General features: G+C 44.3%; 2 protein-coding genes across 2 annotated transcripts in view; both read left to right on the top strand.

The window, feature by feature from the left end:
• The window catches only part of agfg2 (ArfGAP with FG repeats 2), a 32043-nt gene extending 20139 nt beyond the window's left edge, over positions 1–11904 (top strand). Inside the window, exons 13-14 of the mRNA XM_013915513.1 lie at positions 246–250; positions 11874–11904. Coding sequence (XP_013770967.1) covers positions 246–250; positions 11874–11904 — 36 coding nt within the window. The remainder of the gene's footprint in view (positions 1–245; positions 251–11873) is intronic.
• Positions 1–26743, top strand: part of LOC102197086 (insulin receptor substrate 1-B) — a 50666-nt gene that overhangs the window by 1318 nt on the left and 22605 nt on the right. The window contains exons 2-3 of the mRNA XM_005751540.2: positions 10768–11069; positions 11384–14552. Coding sequence (XP_005751597.1) covers positions 10768–11069; positions 11384–14552 — 3471 coding nt within the window. The remainder of the gene's footprint in view (positions 1–10767; positions 11070–11383; positions 14553–26743) is intronic.

Consider the following 26743-nt stretch of genomic DNA (forward strand, 5'->3'; position numbering starts at 1 on the left):
ACACACACACACACACACACACACTGGTGTGTTTGGGGCTTTGCACGAGAGGAGAAACGTGGCAATGCGTGCAGAGCAGCGCGAAAGGAGCGCACTGTGGACCGGGACGTGTTTTATTACACAGTTTAAGGATTCTTCCCAAGCCCACACAGACTGCAGTGTCAAGACGACACAGTTGTCCTTTCATTGCTCGTTTCAGGCCGGTTGAGGTTCATGTGTGCACCTTTTAAAGCCTCTGACCGTGGTTTGCGTAAACGTGCGCCTCTGAGCCGCGCGGTGGGGTTTGTATCCTCCAGCACTTCTTACCACGCTGGTGTCAGGCTAAGAGTTTGTTCCTTGTTGTCCAGCACACTTCTTTCGGGAGGGGGAGGGTGTCAATGAGTAGGCCTCAGCTGAGTACGAGTTTGGCCTCCCTGTCCCGAGTTTACTGCTCAAACACACCCTGCCCTCTTGTTTACTCTGCTCTGCTTTTCTGCTGACACTGCTCTGTATTACATCAGGCATTGATCTCAGAGCAGGAGGAACACGTCCCCAAAAACCTGTCGGAGAGAGAAGTGCATTAGTATCCGACTGCTAAGTCATTAAACTTTGAAATCCATCTTCTGATTTGATGGGTAACGAGTGAGCAGCCCTGATGTGTCCCATCCAGCTGCAGTAGGTTTGTCCCAAATGGCCTCAAGTACCCCAGGGGGTGAAAAAAAAAACAGTAATCCCTGTGGGTTTTTCTCAAGTCTTGTCTATCAGCTGCTGTGTAAACACAGCTGTTACAGCTACAGCAGTGAGCACAGCAACTCCAGATCACCTGTTCAGCCTTCCTGGCTCTGAGAGAGCAGATAGGCAACCAGGGACACATGACGCAATCGTGGATGATAAGAGTTCAAGGTGCTTCTCCTTGCACAGGACCTGCTGCTGGGTAACACAAATCAGCTGATTAATGTAGGGGCTGGGGGAGAGCACAGAAATAAATGAGGACAAACTTTGTGATAGTCCACTTTTTATTTGGAGCCAGAGGAGTTTTATAATGTCAAATATCTGCAGGTGTAAGCCGCTGCTTATTACGGGGAAAGTGACTGGACGTGCACTCCTCCTGTCTAGCATCTAACATTTAATCCAATCTACAGGTGCTCGCGTGGTCACATGTACAGAAAATCCCATTTCATGGCCGTCCTCTAAGAAATCCAAAGTGTCCCGACGAGCCTCTGGCTCGAGCATCCTCACGAACAGCCTTTGAAATGACTGATCCCTCGGTGGCTGCTTGTCTCCTTCCTTTGTTTTCCCAGAGTGCTGGGTTTCTTGTGTAAAGTAAAGGCTGCGGCTGGCTGCAGAGTAAACTCCAACGCTCTTGTGGTATGTGCTGCAGCCTATACACAGTTTCTACTCTTCTAGAAAAAAATGAGGCCACACGTGCACGTGCACACGTGCACATATGCATGCATGATCCAGGCGTTTACTGAGATGTTGCTGCATGCAACTCTGTAAGGATTCTCGGCCTGCTTTGGTATGGGCACCCCATGCACAGTTTCAAATCTCGCTCGCGCCTCCATGCTCTACAGCCTCGCCTACCCACAGTGACCCCCCCAGGCGGGGATTATTCTCCCAGCCTGGAGAAAAGTTGAAGCTGAAGCTGAGCCAAAAGATGCTGCACTATCTGCCTCACTAGTTTCCACAGAACCACGCCCTCGGTGTGATACCTGTGTAGTTCCACATATCCCCTCTGCAAAGCAGCCGGCTGCAAAGGCTGGAGTTTGCAGCGTGCGTGCTGAAAGCACGAATAAAACCGCGGATGTCCTTGCTGTTGTACAGTTTCTGCTCCCTCTCCAGGCCTGGGAAAACTACCTAAAGCCGTCCAGGAACAGTTCAATATTGCGCACATGGCTGGTGGTAATTAAACACAAGCCAGCTGCCACGCTGGGCAGGATCCCACTTATTTATTCAGCTGATTCCAGTAAGACCCTTTCAGGCAGCGCGTACAGTATTAGGCTTCAGGGCAGCTATTTGCCCAACTATTAGGAGGCAGTCGAGTGTGTAAAGGTTTAACCTCGATGGTTTAACCACGGCGACCCTCAGTCGCCGTGCGCCGGGCAGAACGCGGCACCTTGGGAGCTGTAGTCGGCCTCGGTAAACACTATGATAAAGTCCAAGATTCGTAGCGATCAGCACCGAACAAGAGAGACACACCATCTACAAACACACACACACACGCACACACGTTTAAAAGTGCCAACATAAACAGATATTAAAGCAGACTGACTGACAGTCTCTGATTTAGTCCTGATTCTGAAATGCAGAAGATCAGTCGGAAACATTCAGAGCAGGGAGGATCTGTTCCTGCCTGCAGCATCCGCAGAGAAGCAGTTTGCTTATTTATGTTTCATATGAGACTAAATGTGTTTGATGGGCCCTTTGGCCATTTGATAGACTTCACTTTATGTCTGTGGAGGACAGAAACTGCCAATGTATCGGATCAAAAAGTGCATATTTAAAAAAAATTTAATAAACATTTGATATAAATGAATTAAAAAGAAATAGCAGCATAAATAAACCCTGAAAATCAATAACAAATAAAATAATTGGATGATTATTACAAAGATAAATTAATATAAGGAGAAAAAAAGTGTCACACTGTATTAACTAATGAATAATATTCATTTTGACTATTAGTTGAGTATTTATGTCAAGTCATTTTTTTAATGACTCAATAAATGAGTCATTTAAATAATTTACTTAATCACTTTTGATCTTTTTGGTCCCCGTATTATAAGTTCTGGTTGTCTTTTATTCTGTGTTTTCTCTTATTAACCATTTATTTTTGAACTCCAAGAATTCAGCAGGTGTTTCCTACTTTCTGTAAGTCACGCTGTAGGTGTGAGGAGAACTTGTGTTTTTGAGTGAACCGTCCTTTGTGACGTCCCTCTGAGTCGGAATTAGAAGTCAAATCTCCCCGTCAGGCTGTTTTTATCTCGGAGTGTCGTTCAGCTGCCCCGGCCTCAGAGATCTGGATCTCGTCGCTGGTTCGCTGAGCCGACCGATTAAATGTTAAGCCGTGCTTAAACACTGCTCATCTCCCTAATTAGGTGGTAATTATTGTCTCCAGGGTTGGCCGACGTTTGCACAGTACAGGCTGTGTGCCAATTGAACTTTTTTCCGTCTCTTTCTTTTCTTAAAAACCCTCAAAACAAAACACATTTTTCCTGCAGAAGTGAAGCTTAACTACAGCTCTCTGTTAGAACCTCAGCCCCGGTTGGAGCGTGCTGAGCTGCCACAGAGTATTTCTCCTGCGTAACGACTAGATGCACAGTAACCCTTTGTAACTTCTTTAACTCGGTGAGCTGCAACCTGACCGGATCTGGTTTGTAGCGATGCTGCAGCTTGTAAAACGTCATGGATGTGAGTCAGAGTCGGCCTTGAGCAATCTGCTTTGTGTCCGCTGGCCAACTTGGAGCTGAGCTCTCTTTGACTGACAGTAAAGCGAGGCCAGCAGCAACAGCACCCGTTCAATCAATAAGTGCCGATGTGTGGAGCGTGTGTGGCTTTAAATGCATAGGAACCTTTTATAGCAGGCCTCATTGATTAATGTTGCTCGATAGTATCCCATTAACATTGTTATATTGGGGGTCAGGAAGTTCATGGGTTGATATTCATCATGCACATGGGGGATGCTTTAGAAACAGAGGTAGTAAACAAAAACCTTAATTAGTGCCATGCTGTTCCTGTAGTAACGTATACATGCAGCAGCAGTGAATGGATCACAGTGAACCCGCCCTGTGCCAGTGCTTGTTATAAAAAAAACATACAAAAACTAAAGCAGCATTTGGGTGTGAGTCATATGACAAGCTTTTGCTTTCATTATACCTTATCTGTGTATGAGGTATAACTTTGACCACAGGTATCAACACTTGGATCGTGAACTAAAAGTAAACTCTGTTATCCCGATTCCTTTTTGGTCTTGTTACAGCTTTGAGGGCGCGCTCAGATCGAGCGGGTTCGAGATAAAGCTAGAGAAGCGCAGGAGGGATGGGAAGGACGCTGAAGCTGGAGGAAAAGAGGGAGACAAGGAGGAGGTTCATGGATGTAGTGAAGGAGGACATGCAGAGGGTTGGTGTGACAGAGGATGGTAGGGATAGAGGGAGATGGATGGAGATGAGCCACTGTGGCGACGCCTAAAACTAGCAGCGGAAAGAAGATGGTAAAAGCTTTTTATAGATTAGAATGCTTTAACCAGGCGGTTACCACCACACCTTCCTGTAGCTAATCAGCATAAGCAACACGAGCAGCACTGATAAGTCTACGATTACAAATGCAGGTTGCAGAAGCTTTTAGTCAGTGTTTTTTGATGAGCTGCTGTTACCATATTCCTCCTCCTGATGTTTTCAGAGCATCGGTGTGCGCTTTGTAGTGATTTATTTCTAAAATACAAGTTATCCACTTTGGAAATGTTAAAAAAAGACAAAAAACCCAACAACAAAACAAAGCAAACAAACAAAAATAAAACCCCAAACCCATTGTGTATTGTTAAAAATTCCTTCCGCACAGTCTCAGTCTGTGCGACACAAAGTTTAGTAACCCAGAGCCTCGCTGACCAATAAAGTCCGAGGCGGATGCCAGCTTGGTGGGTTTCTTGCAGCTTTCTTGCGTGTCCCGGAACGGCGAACCTTAAATGCGTCACCGATAATTTCAGGCAGCCATGCATGTACGTCTGTGCGCACTCCCGTCTAACCGAGACCACATGTGAAACTAGCTCCGATGCTGGTGTTGCCCCCCAAGTGTGGGCCTAGAGAGATGGGTGGGGTGAGGAGGGTTGGGCAGGAGGGGGATTGCAGATGCTTGAAATGGATGAAGATCGAGGAAGTGGAGAGGTTAGAAAAGAGGAAAACGGGTACACATGGCAGCCAGAGATTAGACCAACTGTTTTCACTGCCGGGTGGCTCTCGTCTCTCACAAATACGTGCGGGGATAAAAATGTACACAGCTGTCTCCCATCTATCTGAGCTGGTACACTGGTAAGTGAGCGTGGGTGGATCTGGGCGGCACGGTAGCTGAGATGGTGGGGGTTTTACCCTCACCAGTCTCTGTGCAGTCTTTTGTGGCCCTACAGCACAGCGTGCTAGGGCAGTGAGGTCAGAAATTTGAAATAGGACCCAATGAGAGCCAGCCAGCTAATTTCCCCTGATTTACAGGCGGCATTAGCTAACTAAGAAGTTTTAGCTGCAAATTCAAGCATTTTTTCGTAGATGGTCACTGCTTGATTGTATCTGGACTTCTGCATTGCTGCAGCCAAGTCCCCAGGATTTTGGGGGGTAACCACGACAGTGATGAGCCCGCCACTCAGTGAGGTGCTGTCAAGGGATCTAGCGGCCTTTGAGGCTAAATATGGCACCTCCTTCACCCCTTCACAACCCCCGTAGCACAAAAGGCTATAGGAAAGCAAGCTTCCCCTCAGTGCCAACAACTCGTAATTGAAATTGCAGTTGAGTAAATTAGCTTGGATTACGGCCTCTTTATGGTCAACCTGTGATCTCGAGGGAGCCAGCTCAAGCGTAGCAAATAAATCGGCGTGAATAGGCGCCAGTGTTGCCCGCGCAGGCTCCCACTCTCCAGACTTCAGGCTTCCAGTGTGTGCTCACCGCGGACGTGGACTAAACAAGTGAATAAGCCAGTGTACGTTATCTTCACCTCAAACTGCGAATAAATATGCACGGACTCCCAGACCCGATGCATGATCTGTGAAGGTTGGGACAAGGTTGTCAGAGTGTTTCTGTCTGTGTGTGTGTGTGTGTGTTTGTTGCCCATATTCAACCAGCAGATTTCACGCGGATGGTTCATTACCTCCAGGTGCTTTCATGTGCATCCGGCTTAGGTCCTTAGATTATCTCCAACTCTGTGTGCGTGTTTTTCTGAGGGTTCATTATGCAGTATAGGGGCGTTGTGCTGCACGGAAGCTGACTGACTGATAAACTCTCCATGCCCCGCTTTCTTTCCGACAAACACCAAACAGCCATAAAGATACTCGAGAGGAAAGCCGAGGGGGGCGATTCATACTTTATACAGCACTGCGTACGATCAGGCCCTGAGCTCTGTAATGCTTCATAGGTGTGAATCCACCTGCAAATCTGTAGAAATCTAGGAAAAAAAACTTTGAAAATACTTTAAGGGTTTTTATTTTTTTGAGGGTTGTCGATTAGAGTACACAGCCAGAGCGGCCTTGAGATAAAGGGCGTTTGTGTAAGTGCTGTTGAGGGCACAGCTGAGGTTTAAGGCTTTGCTTTATTCAAGCCAAACAACACGCTCACACTCTCCTCGAGACATTTTAAATGGGTTCTTGAAAAGAAAAAGATACTCTTTAAGGATCGTGCTGCACTGCAATCTGAGTCACTCTCAGAGAGCAGGGGGAAAAAAGAATTTTGAAATAAGCCTGTAATTAGATTCTTTTAGGCAAAGCAATCCCGAAATAAACTTTGAATAACGCTCCTTTTTTTAAACCCCCTTTCTTAATGACACTCTTATATCTCCTTGCAATCTCCTGTAGTCCCTCATTCCATAGGTCCCCGCTGAAAAGTCCTAAAACCGTCTCTTCCTGTTGTAAATCTAAATCGAGGAAGCAAAAAGGACTTCTTGCACAGAGGTCCTCGCGCTCATTCACACACATGGAGAGAAAAGCAGCACATGAAAACAGCCGTGCATGGCCTTGAGTGAGTCATCTAATATAGGGGGAGTGCCACAAACTCACGCGCGCGCACACACACACACACACACACACACAGCCGCGAAGCCGCAGCTTCACTGGCTTTCAACAAAACATCTATTCTAGGTCTCTTTCAAGTCGTGAGCGATCCTCCAATTTTGGGTAAGAAGAGTGGACGGAGACGCGGCGAGACACGTCAGACCTCTCCCTCTTGTGCAATCGCATGTAAAGCTGTTTTGGGATTGGGATCTGGAAAAACAGTTTGCATAACAGAAGCTCAGTTACGTGATGTTCGCTGTGCATGCTGAGGGTCCCGGTCTACATGTGGTTGTCATTTTAGGATTGTTTTTTTTGTTGTTGGTTTTTCTTTTCAACCAGCAGATGCTTGGGGAAACAGAATGAAGCGTCCATAGAAAACCTACTTTGGGCTGTTCCTCATTCAAATGAGGTCGCCACAGCGGGCTGCTCCACATGTTTGATTTGTCAGGTTTTTTTCCCCTTTCTTTACACCAGATGTGCAATGTGACAAAACCCCAAAGGGGTTTGTGTCTCCTCTTGGAATTGAACTAGGGAATCTGTGTAAAACATGGTCGTTCTTCTGTTGGAAATTTGAACTTCGAAGCTGGAACAGACAGATTTTTACCTCAGAAAGTCAGAGAAGTCATCAGCCCCGAGATTGTGTACGTAAACATTAGTGAAACTGTAAAACTTGTAATCTGGGGATAAAAAAAAAAAATCAACACAGCATAGAATCACTTTGTTTTGCATGGTGATATATTGATCCAGGGACATCAAATGCAGATTTTTTTTATTAGGTGCATATAAACGCCCTCTAGGGGGTTCATTGTGTGTACCATCCTTCTGATATAATGTTAGCAAAGCAAGCTTACATTAAATTGGCTAAACTGGAAAAACTGTCCAACAGTGGACAAACACAGCTTGACAAAGGTGCTTCCTTATTCCAAGTAAGCTAATAGCTCAGTCGCATCAGTAAAAAAAGGAAAACCACCTCCTTCATCGCCAAAAAATAAAAATTAAAAAGTGATTGTAATGAATTTTTTCACATTCTATAACCGATTGCAACTTTTGACTAAATGCTTGCCCAGACTTGCGGGTGTTTCACACTCACAACCATGGAGGCAACCTTTCTGCTGACAGTTGCCATCTTACTTGGACTGACTGCAATATCTCTCAGAGAGATTGTTAAAGGTTTGTCTGTGAAGGTTCTCAGTCATCCAGGTCATCGTAGTCAAAGGAGCTTGCAAAGAAAAGCGTCTGGACTTCTTTAAGTTGCTTGAAGAATGGTGGGCAGTCCCAGACACCATTTGACCTTAGAACTGAAGAAGCTTCTCGGATGAGAGGTGAAACGTCTTCAAGCAACTTAAAGAAGTCCAGACGCTTTTCTTTGCAAGCTCCTTTGACTGTTGAAGGTTTGCAGATAATTTCTGTCTAATTTATAAATGCAGACATATCTGCCTGAATGAGTCCCTGTCAATGAGCACAACTCGAGAAGAGTTGACTCAACTTGCTGTGAGCTGAATGTATTCAGGTTATGTTCCTGTAAGTTAAAAGTGAATTTCTGTATATGTAGACAGAAGCCGACATGTGAACATCGATTTCTCAAAGTTAATTGTTGCATTATCAGAAACGGGCTGCATTGAATTGCCAGTATGACCTTTTTGCAACAAAAAATAACTGGAGTGAGATAATTTTATGTCTTTAAATAAAACAAGATAATGTTTAACTTTGAAGATGTGATTTGCACTATTAAAAAAGTGATAAATTACAATGTATATTATTGCAATACTTGTAATATCATATTGTGGGTAAAGTATTGTGATAATATTGCATTGTTGGATCAAAACTATAGCTTAAGGCAGTGATTACCACCAATAAGCACTCTGTGGGCTCTTATACAGTTGCTAGAGGTACATGAATCAAAATCAAAAGCTAATGGATAATCAGTTGGAATTGACAATAAAATAAGTGCACAAATCAACACTAATCCTTTGTGCAGAAAAATAGTTGGGTTTTTTTTTTTTTTTAGTCATGAGGCTTCTTCTATATTTTAGCACCAGCACTGGCCATTAAACAGAAATTTGTGTATAACAGGTTGTTAAACAGAGACTCACCACTAAATGCAGCTTTTACTGAAGTTGAAGTTGTGTTTGTTCCTTCCAGCTGCTTCAGTTTGAAGCTTCTCAGGATCCACAGGTGCATCTCCACAGGAAGAGAGTTATGTGCATTAATTAAATCGTGTGGCTCAACAGCTGCGACTTGGTGAACTGATCGTAATTATCAAAATGCCTAACTTGGAGAGAAGATCGGTCAGGACTCCTTAATTATTTCTTGCTTGTGCTTATTGAAATCAAAAATACTTTGCTTTGTCTGCGTAAAATCTTGCAGTTTGCAGTATTATATCAATATGGTGCCTCTTTGACCATTAATGTTTAATATATATGTTATATATGTTTTATCTAAAATTCTGACTTAAAAAGTCCAAAATGATTAACTCAAGATGAAGCTAACAGCCAAAAATAGCTAAACATCGTGGGTATATGGCTAAAAATTCTAGCTAGCTAAAATTTATAAATTAGAAGAACTGTGTAAATACGACTAACTGATAGTGAACTAAAAGTAAATCAGACGATAAAATGATTCTACTGAACAAATTTGAACTTTGGCTTTGTTGGAACATCAGCAGATATATGTATATAATATATAGCAAACCAGTGGTTTCAATGAGATAACCCTTTTAAAAATAGAACTTTCCTTATTTCAATACGTCGTCTCCTTCAGTATGCCAGATGTGGTAGGCTAATAAGGCAGGTGCTTAAGCTCACTATAAATGCACAAAGACCATCCTGTTCCATTCAAGGGAACAGGTTCTGATGTTGAGGTCTGTTTCTTTAGCCTTGTCATTAGTTTGATTGAGTCTGTGTCATAGATGGTTATCATGCTCAGACATATCCAAACTGGCAACATAACAGAGGTATCTCAGAAATGTGGGACATGTGAAAATAAGTTTCAGGAACTTTTTAGGGTGGTTCCCTGGAGAAGAATACGAAATCCACCCTAAACATGACTCACATAATGTTGTTCCTATAATCCGTGCTAGTCAACAGATCTGACGTCTTTTGTGTGTGGATATAAATGAGCTTAGATGTAAATCTGTCATATATTCAAAGGTAGTGTCACTAGCCGCTAACAATGATTTGCAGTACAACGTAGTATTAAGGTACTTTCCTGGGATAATAGTCAGACAAATATTAGGTGGTTAGATAAGTCCCATGCCTTTGTTTGGCCCCTACTAACTTAGGATCAGATATCACTTTGGGCCGTTTTCTCTTGTGTTTTGGCTTCAGTAGGCCTCTGGTATCTGACTACAGCACACTTAACACAAAGGGTGAATGTGCTGCCTGTGCTGCTGCTTAAAGAAACTTCAATTTATTAGTTTACAAAGCCAGTTTTTATTGTCAGTTCCGCTTGAGAAAATAGCTGTTAAGGGCGTGCCGTTAGGATTCCTGCCAGTGATTTGCATTGTTTGTTTTGGAGAAGCATTTCTTATTAAGCATTTTCCAAATCGCTTCTCTTAAGGTTTTCCACAGAGCTGTTATTTTTCCCTTTCCATATTCATCATTCTTATGTTCAGCTTCAGTTGTCAAGAGTTAAATTTTCCCACACTGGTAGTATGTGTGCCTCTGTGTGTATGTCAGGATGCCTGTGTAGCTGATAAATGAGACCACAGGCATGGAGCCTGCAGGTACAATGATCCGGTCTCACAAGCCAGTGCGTGCCCAGTTTATACTTGGATCTGTTTTAGAAATATATGGAAAGCTCGGCCACAGCACAGCTTACATAATAAAGACGGCTTGCTCTCAACTAACAGGCATATAATAGAGATTTTATCAGTTGTTTCTTATATTTACAGGTGCATCACAGTCATGTCAGTCCTTTGTTGCAACAGCTGTACTTCCCAGTGCTCTTCATAAATCCTCACTTTAATAGTTTAATCTCTTATTTTTCTCTTTGTTTTCATCCCAGTAACCTTTTAATCTCACTCTGTCCCCGTTCTGTCCCTCAAGGTAAGAATCCTAATGACGGCAGCGGTGCAGGAGACTATGGAGTGCCTAATCCTGGGCCAGCATTCAAAGAGGTATGGCAGGTAAAGGTATGGCCCAAAGGCCTGGGTCAGGCCAAGAACCTGGTTGGCATCTACCGCCTTTGCCTGACCGACAAGACGGTGAACTTTGTGAAGCTCAACTCTGATGCTGCCGCCGTGGTGCTGCAGCTGATGAACGTGAGACGCTGCGGCCATTCAGAAAACTTCTTCTTCGTTGAGGTGGGACGCTCTGCAGTGACAGGCCCAGGCGAGTTCTGGATGCAGGTGAGCCTGTAATCTACAGTTCTGTTCATGTTGATGGTTATTTTCATTCTCCAATCCTACTCATATCTTAAAAGCCCGCAATCAGCAGAGTGAAAGAAATGTCAAAGTTTTGTCAGAGGCTTCATGGGTTTGAAAAAGGAGATTAAACAGAGTTTCCATGACAATCTAAGATTTAAATACAGGGCACTTTGTCTTTAAGATGTTAGTGGTTTAATGTGCAGTAGTTTTTAACTTTGAATACATTATGTGAATATAAAATCAATCATATTGTGATTTCATTCCCTTTATCAGATGCTTTTTGCCTCTTGTCCTAGGTGGATGATTCAGTAGTCGCCCAAAACATGCATGAAACCTTGCTAGAGGCCATGAAGGCGTTGAGTGAGGAGTTCCGCCAGCGCAGCAAGTCTCAGTCCAACTCTGGCCCTGGAGGAGGTGCTACTGCTTCTAACCCCATCAGTGTTCCCTCACGCCGCCACCACCCAAACCCTCCTCCTAGCCAGGTTGGCTTCACCCGCCGGCCCCGAACCGAGCCTCCTGGAGGAACTAACAGTGGAGCACCCATCAACTGTGGCAACGCTTCTCCCACGCCAAGGCATAGCTTCCCGAGGTCTCGCACTGCAAGTGATGGAGGGAAAGGGGAGGATGGGATAACAGGTGCCACACCGATCCATGGGGTGAACTCCAGCCCCTCCACCAATGGCTCTTGCTCTAACACCCCAATCCTCAGATCAAAATCAGCTCGTTCAGCACCCACCACAACTGCTAAAACTCCTTTAGGGTTGATGCGCTCTATCTCGACCCCAGCTCCTTCCCCAGCTCCAAGTCTGTCCTCTAGTTCTGGTCATGGCTCAGAGTTTGGAGGCTTAACGTCTTGTGCTGGTGCTCCGGGGTCTGGAGCCTATAGTCGTATTCCCTCTCATCGAGCCTCTGTCTCCGGCTCACCCAGTGACTACGGCTCCTCAGACGAGTATGGTTCAAGTCCTGGAGATCACACGCTCCTACCTTCTCCTAGCCTCCCTGGAAGCTCTGTTGGCAGTGTCAGTAGTCAGTCCCTCAGTGAAGATGGGGCCAACTATATCCTAATGAGCCAACGTAGTAGCAGTGGTGGTGGCAACAGTAATCAAGGAAGTGGCTCCCAGCAAACACCAGGAACACCAACCTCTGGCTCTCAAACTAAAAGAGTTCTACGCCGCTCCTCCAGCCGAGAATGTGAAGCTGAACGCAGGCTGCTGAGCAAGCGGGCCTCCTTACCTCCTATGGCCCTGGAAAGGCTGGCTCCACGTCAGCGCAGAGCTGAGGAGCCAGCAGATGACGATTCGGCCGATTACGCTATCATGTCAAGAAGCACGAGCCGAGAGTCTTTTACTTCCACCTGCTCTTCTACACAGAAGGAATCTGCCATGAGTGCTGGGTCGGCAGGGGGAGGAGGCGGGTACTTGGATGTGGCAGGAGAGTTTAAAGCTGAAGGCACTGGAGGAGCAGGTGGTAGCGTAGATTTAGGCGTGGACAATGGGTACATGTCAATGCTACCTGGAGTTACTCAGCCTCCGACGTCCCTTTCCCAGTCACTGGCCGTTTTGGTCCCCGACTCAGACTCCAAACCTGCTGATGATTACATGGCCATGACTCCTAACAACAGCGTGTCGCCTCCACAGCAGATTCGACCTCCACCAAATTCTGATGGCTATATGATAATGTCCCCTAATAGCAGCTGTTCCCCTGACCAGCGTGGAGGTCTCTCCGGTGGGGCTTGGGTGGGCAGTGGCAGTGCAGACAGCAGGCCAGGCAGTGACTATATGAACATGTCTCCAATTAGTGCACGTTCTGTAAACGGCAGTCCCCCACCTCCTGAGCACTCATCACATTTGGAGACCAGTCCGCAGCAACATGGTCCCAAGATGGTGTACTCTTACTATTCCCTACCCAGGTCTTATAAACATAGCCCCTCTACCGGACACTTTGATGATGGTCCTGGACGAGGAAGAAGGCCCAATGGGAGTTCTAGGAGGGGAATGGGTGGCGGTAAACCTATTAGAGGGCTTCAGGAGCAAGCAGCAGTTGGTAATGCAGTAGTTGGACGCCACCTGTCTCTCTCATCTTCCTCGTACTCCTCCAGCTCAGCCAGCAGTGAAAGTCTGGGTGAGAGCGACGAGCGAACTAGCCAGGCTTTGAGTAACGTGACTGGGGGAACTCAGTCCAAGCATGGGAGTAAGCAGCAGCAGAGAAGAGGCTCTGGTGGGTTGTCCAAGCAGGGTAGCTATACTAGAAGCAGACCTGTTAGCCTGTTTGTTGACGTATCCAAAGCGAACACTCTTCCTAGAGTTCGTGAGAACCCTCTGCCACCAGAACCTAAGAGCCCTGGGGAGTATGTAAGCATTGAATTCAAGGGGGAGAAGGGCAATCCGACTGGGATAGGATTAGGTCGTGGTAGGGGTCTAAGGCATGGATTATCGCTGCCTCATGGCTCCAGCAGCCAGCAGCCTCAACAGAAGCCATCTTCTTCCTTTGGAAACTTTATACCCCTTTCCCGTAGCCCATCTGCCCCGATCACTCCACCAGCTGCCTCTGAGTACGTCAACATGGACCTGGGCCCTTCTCCATCGCCCTCACCCCTCTCTCTTACCCCGCTGGTTTTCCCCTCTTTCCATACCCCTCCCACACCCCCAACGCTTGCTCATGCCCCTAAACCCTGTAATGAGGATAATACTGAACCTCATGAAGATGAAGTTGAAGTGGCAGAGGCCCTACTTAGGAAAAACGGAGAAAGTGTTCCATCAGTGACAAAATCCGAGTCTCCTACATCATGTGGAGACTACACAGAGATGGCCTTCAGTTTGAATAACAACCCTGTCCCCCGGTCATCATCTAGCGTCTCCCCAAAAGGCCCATCTCCCACCAGGGATGATACATCTGTGCTGCCACGGGGTCTAGACTTTCCCCTATCCAAAACAGGACCCAACCCAGACCAGGGAGCTAAAGTTATCCGGGCCGACCCCCAAGGACGCAGACGGCACTGCTCAGAAACCTTCCTTGCCTCAACTTCCCTCTCCACCTCTACCTCGACTTCTTCCTCAACTGCTTCCCTCTTTCCTGAACACCAGTCTGTAGCCCGCCGGCTGGGCTTTGAAAGCATGCTGTGGGGCAATGGTGTTGTGACTGAATCTCCCACTCAGTTCCCCCTTCCTGGACAGCAATCTCTTCCCACAAATGCTCAGACTTCATCTGCAGAGCAAGGCCTTAACTACATAGACTTGGATTTGGCCAACAAGGAGAGCCCCCACGTGGGACTGGATGGGCCCTCTGGCAACCAGGCCCCATCTCGCCTCTTCTCTGGACTGGGTTCTGGTTCTGGGGTGGGGGCGGCAGGTGTATCAGTCGGCAGCAGCGGCAGTGGCAGCTCCAGCCTGAACACGTACGCCAGCATTGACTTCTACAAATCAGAGGAGCTGCGGACGCACCAAAATGGAAGCAAGGAGGGAACTGGTAAGAATTGTTATTTTTTTTCCCCTCTTCATGTCTTTGTCTTCATACAGACTCTGTGATCTCTATGTCACCACTATGCTCATAGGTTTTCTATCTCTCTTTCTTTTCCTGGAATCACATGGCTCAGAATAAAAAAAAGAATATACTTTCAAGATAATCCAATAGAGCACAGCCTCCCTATCCATCGATGTTTGTATTCAAACTTTACCTGGCGCCAGATTGAAATGTAGAGACTTGTTTATTTGTGTGACTGTCTGCATAATCTGCAGTAAGAGCCAAAGCTTAGCTGTTCTGACAAATCATGAATTGATTTACCTCTGTGAGCTTTGGTGTACAGAAACTCTTCACCTGATATGATTAGATAAGGTGTTAAAGGTCAGACAGACTCCTGAAATATCAGTAAATATCGAAGTTGTGGAAATTGCTATTGATCTGAGGCTTCTTGAATATTGTCCATGCGTGCTCAGTGCTGCTTTTCCCTATTGGGAGTTTAAAAGCAGAACTGGGATCTGTTTTTAATACATTTATGACAAACATCAGAATCATTCTGCTCTGATTGAGCCATTGTTTGTTGAGGAGAAGAGCTGTCTGAGACATCTCGCTGCAGTCCCACTCTTAGCAAAGGAAACCATTCACAATTGCCACTGAAGCGTTCTGCTTTAAGTTCAATAAAGATTAACTTTGACCCTGTTTTCTGTTGACCTGTCAAATTAAAATGCTCCATTATGACACTTGAGGAGATTGCTGTGAGAGAAAGAAATTTTGAATTATAATTCATATTTTTTTTTATCATCTCCTTCTTTTTTTTTGCACTTCTAGAGCTCTAAAACGTATGTAGGAAAGTATGCAAAGACTTGAAAGAAGTTCCAGGTTTGTAGATTTGGCCCTGAAAGCATTGCGTGCTGTGATTTGTACATTACTTAATCTGAAAGCTTTGAATGTTTAGTTGAGCCCACTGCAGAGTTAACAAAAATGTTTTATGATGAGTGTTTTCCTGTAATCACATGCACTTTATGTGTAGAGTTCCTGATGCATTTAAAGTCAGCATTTTTTTTTTCTCTGCACATTCAATGAGGTCATCGAGGCTGGATAATGGATTTTCATTGTATTTACATTTTCTCCTCCTGTGTGGAGCAATTTTCTAGCTGTGGGGGACCACCGTGGCTAAACAATGCCTTAACTAACTCCCTTTGAGGCATTTTCCTCATAGAAAAACATTCCCTTTGAACCTCTGTCTGCACTAAATTGGCCCGTTAAGCAACGGACGCCTGCAGTTTAAGCAGATAGAGCAGCATTTAAATGGAGATGGGGGGAATTTATATGCATCAGTAAAACACTCAGTAGTCTTGCTTAAGCTTCCACAGTGGGTCTCTTGTGATGCATGCATCCTGCCAAGCCTCGCCGCTTATGAAGCCCTGTTTGCTTCCACGTGATTTGCACCATGGGCCGTGCTGGACCGAAATCCTCTCTGGGATTTTTTCATTTTTTTGTTGTTGTTTTTTGTGGTAAACGTTGGAATCAATGAAGAATTTGAGGCATTAGCAGAAATTCATCATGGGATCCTTCAATGAGCGCGGCTCAACAGTTGGGTTTCATTCCACGGATGGAAATGAACCACCGGCTTGTGTCCATACCTCACTGCGTTACTTTTATTTGGAGACGTGAGGCCGTCTCTGTGGAAGATGCATGAGTTTTCTGTGTATTTTACATCGAGATGCTAGCATGCTACCGCAGAAGGACCATATGGGGTCTGGCTGCTGAGAACATCAGCGGTGCAGCGTTTGGGGCGGGATGGGGGGAATGTTACACATTGGCTGTGAATGTTGAGATGGGGCCAGTCCTCACTCACACAGCTCTCAAATGCCTCTGTACAGTGTTCCTCCTCCTTTCATCCCTCCCCCTCTTTCCTCCTCCTCCAATAAATGATCCTTTTGTTCGAGTGTTTTTGCCGCGGTGGGCTGGCAGGCCCCAGCAGGACCCAAAACCCCAAGACTACTGGACTCTCCTGAAACTTTTTTTCTCATGTACTCTGTAATTTGCGCCCTCCAACTTACTTTTTTTTTCTTATTTTACTCTTTATTCCTGCATTCATCTTTCCTCTGGACAGCTTGCATTCATCACATCTACCGCTTGTCCTCGCTCCTCTTCTTGCCTGATGGATTTTTGAAATTCCTTCCCTCCCTTCTGTTCACTACATGCACTATTGTTCAACAATTTTTTTTTTTCTTTTGCTGAAGACGTCCTTTGTCTTTCTGCCTCCCCACTCACACTGTGTTTCAGCACAGTCCTTTAAGAGCAGGCACGTTTGGAAAACGCATCTTGAGCTGAGATGTTGTTGTTTTGCAGCAGCAATGCGAGAAAGAAACGCAGACATGGAGAGATGGTACATAACGTCCAATCTGTCGGCTTCTACACAGAAAAATACAGTTTTGAAAGGATTAATTATCTTGTCTGTGTCAATCCAGTATGTGTGTGTGTGTTTTAAGGAGTTCAGGTCTGCTGTAATTACAGGGCTTTTTTTCCAGCAGGCACCAGCTTGTATAGGAAGAGACTGTATATGTCTCAGGGGTGCGTTCTTTTGGCTCTGAGGGGCAAAGGCTAAAATTGAACATCCGTAGTGGGACGAGAGCCAGAAACACTCCTTTTGGACTCCAGTTATGCAATAAGTAGCGTTTAAAAATAACCCGTCACGATTGGGGAAACGAGGAAAAGGCAGACTGAGCTACTTCAAACCCAGTTCGTCTTTTAGAATAACAACACAAAAAATGAATCTGTTGCAACAAATTTGGGTGAATTTTATGGAGACAGTTTGAGCGTCTGTGCTGCGTTTTACAGATGCTGAGCCGGTGTCGTGCTGATTTATTTATTTATTATTTTCTTTTTTGTCCCGTGTGATGGAGGAGTTTAGTGACCTTCAGCAGAACTGAGTGAAACATTAGATTATGAAGTGGAGAGGATGTTTTTTTTTCTTTTGGGGACAAATTAAATCAGTGATCGCTTGCAGCATTTTCTCCAGGAAAACCATGTGAACGAATTTTATTATCTTTTTCCTCAGAGGCCAATTATTTTATTTCTTCACCATCTGGAGGGGGATCTCTGTTCCAGTCCCAAAATAACCTGTAGCTCCTAAAATTGCTTCCCAAAATGTGCTCCATAAGGATGCCTTATAGGAATTTTCAACCAAACATATCGGTAGTATTCAGTTAAGCCTAGATGTGATTGGTGAGTTGAGGTATACAAAGCCTGCCACGCTCTGATTTAGTCACTAGGTATTCTCCTCATCTTACCCTGAACTCCGAATGAAGTTATTGGCATGAAGTTTGACTCTTTGGAGAGGCAGCTTATTATTTTAATTCATTATTTATTTGCCACCACCTTCCTCAGTGCGTGGCAAGTAAAACATTTGTAAAGAAAAAACTGTTAATGGTGTTATTTTGTAACTTTAAGAAAGTGTGCATACGTTAATGGACGATGATGTCAGAGACATTTCTTAGATTCATGATAAACTGAGTTTGCCGCTTTTAGATTCACGGTGCACTTTCACAAATATTAAAACTTAATTTTACTGCAGTATTTCCAGTGGTTTGAGAATGTATTTCTGGTGGTGGATGGTTTGGCTAAAGGATTTACAGATGTTTCCTTAATGCTTCACTAGCAGGCTTTGTGTAGCAGAAAGCATCTTGAATATTAGAACTACTCATCCAAACCACATCGTGCACACATACAGAGATTCCTTGATTTAGAGACATCGCAGAGATGAACTTCTCACCTTTAACCTGTGATTACATACTACATAATTTTGTAATGTCAGCACTTGTTTGGAAACAGCTATGTTGCAATATGCAACTTGTGATTGGGCTGATTACATTATAAATATATGCACTGAATATCTTAAAATATATCTAAAAGGGGTTTGTCTTGCGTTCTAGTTGCTGTTTTACTTTTTACCACGTTGCTGAATTTCTGTAGATCCCAGCAAATTCTATTTATGACTATTGCGCCATTATTACCAATGAATGATGGAGGAAACGAATTATCCTAAGGTGTTATCGAATTATACAAGTGTTTATTTAGCACTGCTCTTTAAGCAGCCGAATCTACAGCAAACCTCACGTTTGTAAATTCCTCACAGTTTTCCAGAGTGCGACAGGCTCGTCTCGCTGTGCATGTAATCCAAACCAGCGCCAGGTTAGACTGACAGCACTAGTGGTGTTATGTAAAACAGACCCACGTGGCTGGGACACGACCCCCGGAGAGGGTGAAGCTCAGGGCACGGAGTGTACGTATGCATTTGTGCTCCAAGTTGTTTATCAGTTGCGATTTCTGTTTGTGCTGGAGGCAGACCGAGCTCCAGCCTGCTCCGAAGAGTTAGTCTCGGAGCGCAGTGACACACAACTCGGCTCATATTTATGCAGAGCGTAACTGCACACAGATGTGCAGCGGGACAAAACATGTGGTGGCTGAATCCAAGCATGATATGTGACTGCAATTCTTAGCAGTTCATCAGGATGGTGTTAAGAATTTGAGCGCTACCGGTGTTATTTGCTGTTAAAATGGTATGTATCTATTTAGTGTTAGAGCCTTCTGGTTCGAGGGAGACCAGCAGCAATACCATTACTTACAGCAATTTCATAATCCCAGATTTATGTACCCCTTAGCCTCCTCTCTGGTATTCATCTGTTGTACAGCTGGCTGTACGGATGACAAACACGACTAGGTGGGAGGTGCACCCCTGCATCTCGTGATTACATAATGCATAATATGCTGGAAATTAGCTTGAATTTTGCACACTGCAAATTAAATGTTCCTTCATTAGGCTAATTCCAGAATAATGCAACTGATTTGCCCCCCGGGAGGAGATCCAGAAAAAAAAAGCATTGTAGTTGCACAAGAACATCTGAGAGGTTTAGTTCTGTGGGGTTTTGTGAAATATATTATTCCTCCCACGGTTATTTAGATTTTTTCGATAACTTCTGGATTTGAGAGGTTTGTTTTGTTTTTGTTTAAGTCAAGGTTGTGTCCTCTGAAGTCCAGTGTGCATTGGTTGGGTGGTCCGTTCAGGGAGTTACTAAACTCACACCGCACATAGCAACAAGCCTCCTCTGTTTGGGTTTTGGGGGAGGGTTGAAGGTTGTGCATGCGTGTGTGTGCGTCCCGCTGCACGCGTGTTTGTCGGAGAACTCCCTCCACCTCCCCCACTGACTTCAGTCATATTATGATGTCATCTGTGTGCATCGCCATGGTCCAGTCGGGTGAATCCAAAAGCTTGAGGGGTAATTTAGGTTGATTACTAACACATATACTCCCACATAGCTTTGTGAGCACACCTACTTATTATGCAGAAATGCAGAATTCACTACACTGCGGTAATGGTTAGCGACAGTCAGCCGTGTGAGCCTGAAAGTATAAAATCTCCAGACTAGCAACAGTACCCCTTATTTCTCTTAAAAATCTGCCCCTAGGCCTTTGGTATTATTCATACATTGTTAAAAACACTGCTTACAGTACGTAACTTAAGCTGAGAGAAGACTGCAGACAAACTGGGATCAGGTTACGGAAAGCCACGCTGCGACAAATTAATGCACATGCAGTGCTGTGCATGCATAGGTGTATTCTCACCTTGGGTCATGTAGTAGTCAGTAGGTTCAACATAAGAACGAAGAATAAGAGAATCTTAAGTGAAATTAAGATGATGTTACTGATTGGGCGGGGCAGCAAATCCAGACATTTGATTCTGAATGCGTGTGGATCATGTATCCAGATGTTTGCTCCACAGTGAACACAAAGCTTACAGTTTGTATGTTGCCAGAGGCACACACACAGACCAATTTTATTAAAGGTTATTAAAGAGACTCGTTAAAAATCACGGTCTGATGAAGGATCTGAAGTTGTGTTTCTTGCTTCCAGCTGTTTGTAGAAGTCTTTCTGGTTAGTTCATTAAATATATACAACTTTGTAGAGATCCCTAGAGAAGCAGGAAGCATCGATTTGATATTTAGATGGGATATCGGTGGGATCTTTTTGCATTTGTATGTTTTTTTTTGTTTTGTTTTGTTTTGTCATTAAACTGATCAAATTAGTTTTCATGGCTCTTGGCTTTTGTCTCTCTCTTTAAACCAAGACTGATGTTGCCTTACACATGAAAGAGTCATTAGAGTTAATAATTCAACCTTGGTGTTGGACTGGTGTTCAGTATTGACAGATACCCCTAATTCAAGCCAGGTCAAGTCAGTGTTATTTATATAGCACTAAAGCAAAACAACAGTTACCTCAATGCGTTTAATATTATAAGTTGAAGACAGAGAAAACCCCAACAATCAGACGACCCCCTATGAGCAAGCATTTGGCAATAGTGGGAAGGAAAAACTCCCTTTTAACAAGGGGAACTAGGCTTACGGAGAGACAGCCATCTGCCATCACCAGCTGGGGTTTAAGCCAAGGTATCTGTTTCATATTGGAACCAGTAAAAGCTGGATCAGTGCATCCCGACTCAAAAAGAGCATTAACTCAACACCTATTAGGTTTAAATCCTAATCTTGTGTAAGGGGTCAGAAGCCCCAATATTGGAGTACGTTCAGTGATCAATTACGCTATCTCATCAGATTAAATCAGTATTTTAACTGATATAAAGTAGTATAAATTAAGCGGTGTTACGTAAGTAAAAAAAATAGCTGCTGACTTTTGCCTTCATGGGGAGTGGTGGTTGGACTTTTCATTTTCGGTGTGTGTGCGTTGTTTCAGATGTTGCTCGCTGTCCTCCCCGTCACAAACTAATCTTCCACTGAGTGTGGTGTGAGGGAGAAGAGGAAATGGGAGGATTTGGTTCTGCAGAATGAATACAGACTAAATCTCTGGTGTATGTGTTGGACATTGTGCATGTGTGTGTCACCGTGCAGCCTCTCCGCACACATGTTGAACCTTCAGAAACCCTAAACTGAATCAGCGAGCGCAGTATTTGCAGCACAGTTCAATCACGAGGTGACTTGGACTGTAAATTCTGCTTTTGAGCAGATTGTTTTCTTATTTGTGGATTGCATACATCTCTCCTACATATCTGCTTTCATACTATTTCTGTTTGCTAAGTTTTGACAGACATCAAAAAGCCCTTTCATAAAGTGCTGTTGACTCTCAAATGCGAAAGCCTGGAACGCCGGCAAGCGTGGAGAATCAATGAGGACGGTTTTCAGGGTGTTTTTAGAGCAATGGTGATTAATCTGGGAGACTCATGAGCGATAATAAGTTAATTTACTTGGATCAAGATAAGAAAAATGGACTTTACACACTGAATACTGCCTGAATAGAGAGCAGGTGTTTGTTGCTATGGTGCTCAAGTGTAAAGAAAATTAATTCATTAATTGCTCGACTCTTTTTCACTCCCTCGTTGCCAACATATTATCACACAGCTGGTTTTGTTTTCAGTAACTCCTCTTCCCGAGGCCTTAACCAGGCTGTGGTGCACACATTCATGCCTGGATCCTGCTTGGTGCGATCTTGCTGATGGAGGGGAAAAAATGACGCGTGGGTTATAAATGAGTGTAACTTTGACAGTATAGTATCACGAGGTCAGAGCGAGAGCTGCAGACCTGAGTGGCTTCATTCTTGAGCTCATCACATGAAGCTGAAGTGGGACAGATCACCTAATGGGACACAATGTGTGTTTCCGTGTGTGTGTGTGTGTGGGACTAATTCCAGTAATTCCACACGTCCTGCAGGGCTCGTATCTCATTTCCGGCCCTTAATGTAATGGACACATCCTTCACTACGCTTCATGTATCGCTTACGTTCTCTAGTACACACACCGGCGAGTACTTTGTCAACTGATCCAACTGCAACACGACAGTAAAAGTTAAACACACTTTGATGTGAATCACGCAGTAGTAAGTAAGGTTAGCAAAGGTCGACGAGGTACTCAGAAAGTCATCTGACTGCTAAGGGCACTATTTTGAAAACATGTCTGTCATGCATGACCTGCAGTTTGGAGATTATCAGCCAATGCAATCGGTAGCCAGTCAGGTTGGTTATCAAGGTGCATCTGTTTTTTGTTTTTTTACAGTTTTGAAGCTTAAAGGAAAGCTTTAAAGAAGTTTCCTTACTGGAAATACTGGGCAGCAAATTCACAGAGTGTTTAATAATAAACATGTGAGGGTTAAATTTGACTTTGATCAGGGGATATTTCGCAAAATTTCAGCAGGATGGTAGCCACACCCTGAAGCATTTTTCTCTTATCTGTTTAATGTGCTAGTGCAGGATATGCATTAGGTCTCATTGGGGCCTAAAGACTGATCGCCGAGCCCCTGGCAACCTCTGTTTTCTAGGGAAAATGTGTATTTCTCAGCGGTTTGGCTCAGCGAATAGTAGATGAGTGTTTGGCTTCTTCCATGCAAGTTGTGCATGCGGCAACCACTGTGTGACCAATTTTACCAATCTTTCAGCAGCCGCTCGCCAATCAATTGTAGGCGTACACATTTTTCTCCGATGACCAGCGGCTGCCAGGGTTTTTCAAACTTCTTTGTGTTATTGAGACCAAAGGAGTCTGTTTTTCAGGCCATGGGTTAAGGAATGGTCTCAAAAGCCCAGTCTGAGTCCAGCCCTTACACCCTCTCCCCACACACCTTCAGTCTGTTTCAGCGAGATGAGATGATGTGCGCTAAAAGGATGTGAGAAGAGCATCGTGGCAATAAAGATGCACAAAGGAGCAGCAAGCGAACTGTTGTTCAGCAACACTTTGAATAATGAAGTGTTGGCACTAGAAGTAACTTAATGAGACCTGCAGAGGTTTGAAGTGCGTGAGCATTTTCTATTCAGTTCCATTCATTATTTGTATATAGCGCCATATCACAACAGCAGTCATGTCAGGCTTAAAGAGACTCTGAATAATATGACAAAATATAAAGCTCTGCAATCCTGCGTCCTTTGGCTATATGAAATGCTAAAAATTCTAAATAAATGAATTTTAGTTCTCACAGGAGTGGCTTTTTTCATTTTCTTCACTAATGAATCTCTTTATTTCTCTCATCCACAAAATGACTCAGCTTGGGCTTAAATCATTTACTCTAGAGCCCCTTGACAGGACCTTAATTGTGCTGCTTTTTGTTCTGCGTGTGTGTTACTGGTGAGCTGCCCAGCCTTCGAATGATAATTAGGTAGTAAAACGTTGGCTAATGGCTCCGCACTCTGGTCATGTTTTGACTAACTAGTACCTTATTCACATGGATTCGGCACACAAGAACACAGAGGCAGCAGAGTGAATTGTATTGGCAGCCTGGTCAGTCAAAGAGGCGCCGCTGGACAGAGTAAGTGTGTGTGTGTGTGTGCGCGATTTGAGGCTTTCCACTGTCACAGGATTTGATAGAGGAGCATATGATTGCTACACCTGCACTTGCTTGCTTTTCACTTTTCACCACTTTAGTTACATTAAAAAGTCTCAGTTTGTTTGGTTTACACACACACATGCTTGTAACGACACACTTATCTCCCTCAGACACACACACAGACACACACACAGACAGACGTCTCACCTCCTTATAGGAAAGGCTCAAAGCAGATCATCCAAGCCAATCACCTTTCAGGAAGCAGGGATCAGCCAAAATCTCCTCAATTAATAACCTTCAGTGACCTGACTGTGATCTACCACAAACACACGCACACGTACGCACAGACATGCGCGCACTTACACGCACACACTCTCTCTTTTGTCGGTACTGTTTTTGCTCATTCTCTTCTCGAACAAAGCCCCTCGGCCCACCATTCCTACCTCCTCCGCGCTCCAGACTTCTTTCTTCGTCTGCTCTTCCTGTCTTTTCTCTCTCTTGCAGAGCGGGCTCTTTGTTTTGCGCTCTCCTTTTATTTTCACACCAGACTTTTATTTTTCTTTCTCACAGTCGTGTTCCTCTGGGGCGTACGAGCCGTGTTTGCGTACAAGGTGCTTGAACAAATGAAATAAATCACCTATGACTGTGACCCGAGCCATCCGTCAGATATAAAACAGAGTGCGTGATTAAATTTATTTAGATCAGAGCGATGATCTCAGTTAACTTGCAGAGCATAAATCTTGTCCAACTCCGACTCTTTTCTTTCTTTCTTATTTTTCTTGAAGTTGCCTTGAACTTAATGTGAGGACTGTGTTTGAATGTTGCATATTATGTGTGTGCATCATCAGAAACCTCCCTGGCTGATAAATGAAGCAAGCAGAGAAGTTCCCCAACCTATAAAGTGGCCACTTGAGGCTGGCGCCAAAAGTGCATCAATCCCCCCTCAGACGCGTCTGTTTAAAGTCTTTCACTTCGGTGGAAATCACCATGTTTATAGCCAGCTACAAAAATTAGGTCTCCCTATATTACAGTGATGGCGATTTTTGCACTATCAATTACTACTAATGCTCTGCTGGGTTCAGGAATCCTTTTAACCTTTTTTTTTAATATTTATTTTTAAATGTATGTGTATATATATATATGTAAGTTTTATGTCCTGGTAATCACTAAAATTTGAATTTATTATTAAACTACAATGTCCACTGTTGCATTGAGATATTTTAAGATGCCATTTATCCCAGATTTGGCAAATTCTTTCTTTTTCTTTAAAAAAAAAAAGTTTCAAATCCCATTTGTTTTTGTTCAATTGGAGATATTTTACGCTATCAGACATTCTGGCTAATTACTTTTATTTTACTTTATTGCATTTAGGTAGAAACAAATCAAAATAAAGTATATCTTATCTTAACCTAGATGATGCTTCGAGATAACTACCCCCTAAAGTACTATGATGGATAGCTGCGTACATAAATTGACAAAAATATGATTTACTGCTTTGTAAACTGTGTGGTTCAAGTAGTATCCTAGTACTGCGGGGCGATTAAAGGTTTAGTTTGTTTATTAAGATTTGAACTGGTTCATGACTGAAGTTGTAAGAAGATGCTATGTTATGGGGATTTACTCCTATCCCTCGTATCTGTCTGGTTGTTATTTCAGGCAAAGTGGCACAACACCAAGCGTAGTTATCTGACCAAATAAAGCACTCCTTGTGTCTCTTCCAAGTGACTCCTTGGTTTGTTTTACGGCTTTTTGCTGCACTTTGTGCGTCCTGCACGTCTGTTGTGCTCTGCCGCATCCCAGAATGCAAAGCATGCCTGGCCCAAACTTGCAGGGCACACCTGGTAATTCGGGTTGGATCACATTTAATGGTGAACAAACCGCTCTGCAGGTGGAATCGCCAGATGTGAACGCAGTAATCGCATCTGCACCTCTGGAAGGAGGTAGAGCTATGATTACCACACCAATGGGGGGGAATTGAGACAAGTTAATCGATATAAAAGCTAACGTGTGAAAACACTCAAGCGCCTCGTTCCATCTTAATGCAGTCTAACCTTCGGTAACACGTGTGCAGTAGCTTGGCGGTTGTTCTAAGAAATCCAGAGGAGGACAAAATGTCAAATTTCTACCCAGCAGTTGTTGAGATGCATCAGTCTGAAGACAGCTCTCCTTTATTTGGAAAACATGTGGTTTTAAGTTACAGTTTAAAAAGTGACAGGACATAAAGCTCTGGAAATTTGCCTGAAGCGGGTTTTGCTGTTTTTGATCTTATAGCGACAAATTATACATTAGTCCTGTGATGATGATGGTGTGTGTGTGTGTGTGTGTGTGTGTGTGTGTGTGTGTGTGTGTGTGTGTGTGTGTGTGTGTGTGTTTGCGTGTTTCCTGGGCAGTGTGCCAGTTCCGTGTATGAGCATGATCCCGGCTACAGAGCGCCAATTGTGCACTGTGGTATGGGATGTATGCTGGGCTCGGAGCGCGTCGGGCGCTGCCTAAAAGAACGGAGCTGCCACCCACCAACCCACTGGGGTTACTGAGTGCAGAAGAGGAGGAGGAGGAGGAGAAGGAGGGAGTGTTTCCCTCCGTTCACACACACTCATTCTTGTTTGCCCCCCTCCCTCCTAATACACTCTCCCAGGAAAGCTTCCCCTGGTGCTCTATTTGAGTTTTTGTGTGGCGTTTCGGCATTCTTCTCACTCTCTGTGTGTTTCCCTGTCTCTCTTATTTTCTCCGTCTGTCTGCTCTGCCATATAAATGTCTTTTCTCCCCTGCGCGTACACATCTCTCTTCTAGCACAGGGAATTGTGTTGATGTCAACACCTCCACAATGTATCTCCCCGTGTCGCCTCTATGATCTGTATGTGTCTGACTGTGTGTGTGTGT

The sequence above is a fragment of the Pundamilia nyererei genome, unplaced genomic scaffold (genome assembly GCF_000239375.1).
Source record: "Pundamilia nyererei isolate P.nyererei 1_Seehausen unplaced genomic scaffold, PunNye1.0 scaffold00315, whole genome shotgun sequence".
NCBI classification, from domain to species: Eukaryota; Metazoa; Chordata; class Actinopteri; order Cichliformes; family Cichlidae; genus Pundamilia; species Pundamilia nyererei.